The sequence below is a fragment of the Priapulus caudatus genome, unplaced genomic scaffold (genome assembly GCF_000485595.1).
Source record: "Priapulus caudatus unplaced genomic scaffold, Priapulus_caudatus-5.0.1 Scaffold28, whole genome shotgun sequence".
NCBI classification, from domain to species: Eukaryota; Metazoa; Priapulida; class Priapulimorpha; order Priapulimorphida; family Priapulidae; genus Priapulus; species Priapulus caudatus.
The window spans coordinates 31,834-35,042 of NW_014577089.1; the positions used below are offsets into that span (position 1 = coordinate 31,834).

The window sequence follows — 3,209 nt, forward strand, 5'->3', positions numbered from 1 at the left end:
CCCAGCGGAGATTAATTAGCAATTGCTAACAGAGCACGTTGTTTGTTGCACAGAGCCTGCGCCAGAGTGTATCAAGCTGGCAGCAGAGGTGTGGGAGCTGGACAAACAAACCGAAACTGCGGATTCTGCTGCAGAACTAAAGCTCAGGACGCTCACAGTCGCCCAGGTAGCGACCAGCCCCTAACATCAAGTGCATACTAGCTGCTCAGGTAACATAAACAGAACCTCTTGAACATCGTAACATGAACACTCCTCAGGTTAGGATATGCCAGCGGTCACATACCAGTAGGCTGCCAGCATTACATAATAGAGTGGATTCGCGGCAGAGGAAGTATATTTATCCGTATATCTTAAGTATATGTATGCTTTATAACTTCTTATACACATCATGCAGCCTTATGCCCTGTCACATCATTGCCGATTTAGAACAGCGTATTGCCGGACGTATCAAAAATCTCTCTAAAAACGACTGGCATATCGCTGAACTATGCGATGTTTTTTTCAATTTGGTCGTATACATAGCGTTTTCAATACGATGTTGGACGTATACTTAAGCGTCATTAGTAACGATATATAGAAGTTTCGATACTTATAAGATACTTATACCCACGAATCGGGCTTATGTGTTGCCGGTCGTTCACAACTTATGCCCAACGATAGTCTAACTTATGCTAGGCGGCGCGGTAGCGCTATCGACCGACGTATCACCGTGCTGCGCAGGGCCTATAAAACGGCTGCCGCTCCGACGATTCTAAATCCATAACGCACTAGACATCACAGTATCAACATCACCGTCGCAGTATCAACATGCGCAATACCATTTTTTATATTACCGAATTCCCCTAACACGCTGCCAATCGCATTATAACGGTAGCTGTAGTTAGAAACACGTTCAGTAGTTCTGTGGTGCGTCCGGAAAGTCAATACCTCTACAAACGTCAATTATGCGTTGGAGATATAGTTACACATAGGTTCAAAGCAGCGTTAACTCATAAGTTAGAATAAGTTTTGGGTACGCTAGACATTATCTCGACGGTATTTTCGACTTATGAGTAACTTACAAGTAACGTGTGTGAACGTGTGTCAACGATCGCATTAACTTACCTACAACTTATTGGCCGGCGCGTATGCGGACGTATAAGCATGCTCAAAATTTTCCGACGAGCGCTCGCGTACTACACGTATACCAGCGTCTTTCAGCGTGCTTCGCGTGCTTCAAGCGTGCTTCAGCGTGCTCTTTAACTTATATCAAAAGCTTACCCATAACTTATTCGACGTACGCCAGCGTATTCCCAATTTTTTGATACGTCCGGCATACGCTGGCTAAATCGTCAATGTGTGACAGGGTCCACTTGGGCAAGTAATGGGCTTGCGATGACCGTCCGGTGGTTAATAAACCGCAGACGTAGCCAGGAACTATCATTAGTTTAATAACTGGCTTGGGCGAGGGTCTGACAAGGTAAAACTTATTGTCAAGCATCTGGCTCAGTTCAGAGAAGGATATTGACACTTGCTTACGATACTAGGCAACTAAAATGCAATATTTGAATTGCTTGCCGTTGATCTAGGGCTAGGTATAGAGACTAGTAGAGTAGTAGTAGTAGTGCGCTAATTTATTGTACTAACGGTAAATTGTTTGTTTTTGTTAAGGCTCCCCTACTGAGGGAGCATCAACTACGTCTAATGGAACCCCACCCGGGTAACGCAATCGGAGCAGCTGTTTACATTCTGTTAAGCAGACTTGACGCAGTCAAGTCAGAGGGTGCCGTTCACTTGTTATCGGCCCGAAAAACTTGCCCACCACACCGCCCACCCTTTTATTGCAAATTGACTACTGGGCAGTCAGAGATGAGCTTACAACAGAATGCTGCAGAGCCCACTAATCAGTATCAGTCTACCTACAGTCGCTGAGCAAAGCATCAGAAGAGCAGCTTTGAATCACTTGGGCCGGCAGCCTTGCTGCAGCAACTACAGCAATTTACCTCAGGAATTTCAATTGACATGTAAATATATTATTTTTTATTACTTTTAATTACTTTCATTAATTATACGGTCGTTCTATTAATGTTTCGGGATAAAAGGAGAATGATGACTGTAGAATATTTGCTATGATTCAACACATGTCTGCAACTGTTAGAATTGGCTGTCGCAACATAATTTATTAATAGCCTTATCTGATATGTGTGTAATTGGAATAATACTAAAAATGATCTTGTAATTTCGCGCAATAAATGCTGATAGTAGTGTGAATTTATAACAAAGCATTTACGCGAAAGAAACGAACTAAAGTGGCAATTACTTTCAGCATTATAGTAAATACTCATAAGTTTATTCACTTATTATTTTTCAACCCGTTCGCTTTTCATGTTTCATGTTGCATAGAGCGTTGGCCGTCTCGCCTCCTCCACAGGCCGCACCCTCGGTGTGCTACGTTGGCCAACACCCATGTCATCTATGTCCGTGTACCGACCGACCAGGCTCATGCTACGCATGCGTTAACCGCGCAACGGTGGCATGATACCCCGAGTGGCCAAACGCACGGTCGCCGACGACGATGGACGTCGACGCCCGCCGCCGCTGCGCCCACGGCAAGCGCCGCGGCAGAAACACCCGGAATTTTTCCCGCCGTACAGCCGTCGCTACTCAGAGGCAAATAACGGTTGTTCGTTTCACGACGAGGCGCGCTGAGGTTGTCCAGCCCGAGAATAGACGCCGAGCAGCGGCGCAACACGTCGCGGCGGCAAGGTGGCGCGCAGCGCGGCGCGGGGACGAGCGCGCCGCCCCGTCGTGCTGGGCGGCGTCCGAAGGGCGCGCGGCCAAAGGCGGAGGCCGCGGGGCACCTCCGCTCATGAAGCTGCCGGCTGAACGTCGACATGGGACTTCTACAGCAGGACCGAGGTGTGCAACTAGCCGACCAGTGGCAAGGAGAAGACCGACGAGGACCCGGCGCCCGCCGCCGCAGCCGGCGAAGGACGGCAGCTCCGGCCAGCTTCCGCTGCGCCGAAGCAGGTGGCGCGACCGCGGACGGGCGACAGCGTCGTACTGGCGCGGCGAGCTTCTGGCGCTGTCCGACTCGCTCGGGGTCCGCGCGCGGGGCGCCAAGCGGTGACCGCCCGAGATCGCTCGGAGAACTACAGGCAGCGCTGTCGGCTGTCGCTGAGCGAGCTGCTGCGGACCGCGAGCGGTTCGTCGGACGCATCCTGCGCTTG

The 3,209-nt window shown here is 49.5% G+C and overlaps 1 protein-coding gene across 1 annotated transcript in view; it reads right to left on the reverse strand.

Annotated features, from left to right (window-relative positions):
• LOC106815010 (serine/arginine repetitive matrix protein 2-like) overlaps window positions 1-2,875 on the reverse strand; it is a 13,020-nt gene extending 10,145 nt beyond the window's left edge. Inside the window, exon 1 of the mRNA XM_014819421.1 lies at window positions 2,841-2,875. Coding sequence (XP_014674907.1) covers window positions 2,841-2,875 — 35 coding nt within the window. The remainder of the gene's footprint in view (window positions 1-2,840) is intronic.
• Window positions 2,876-3,209: the final 334 nt, after the last annotated feature.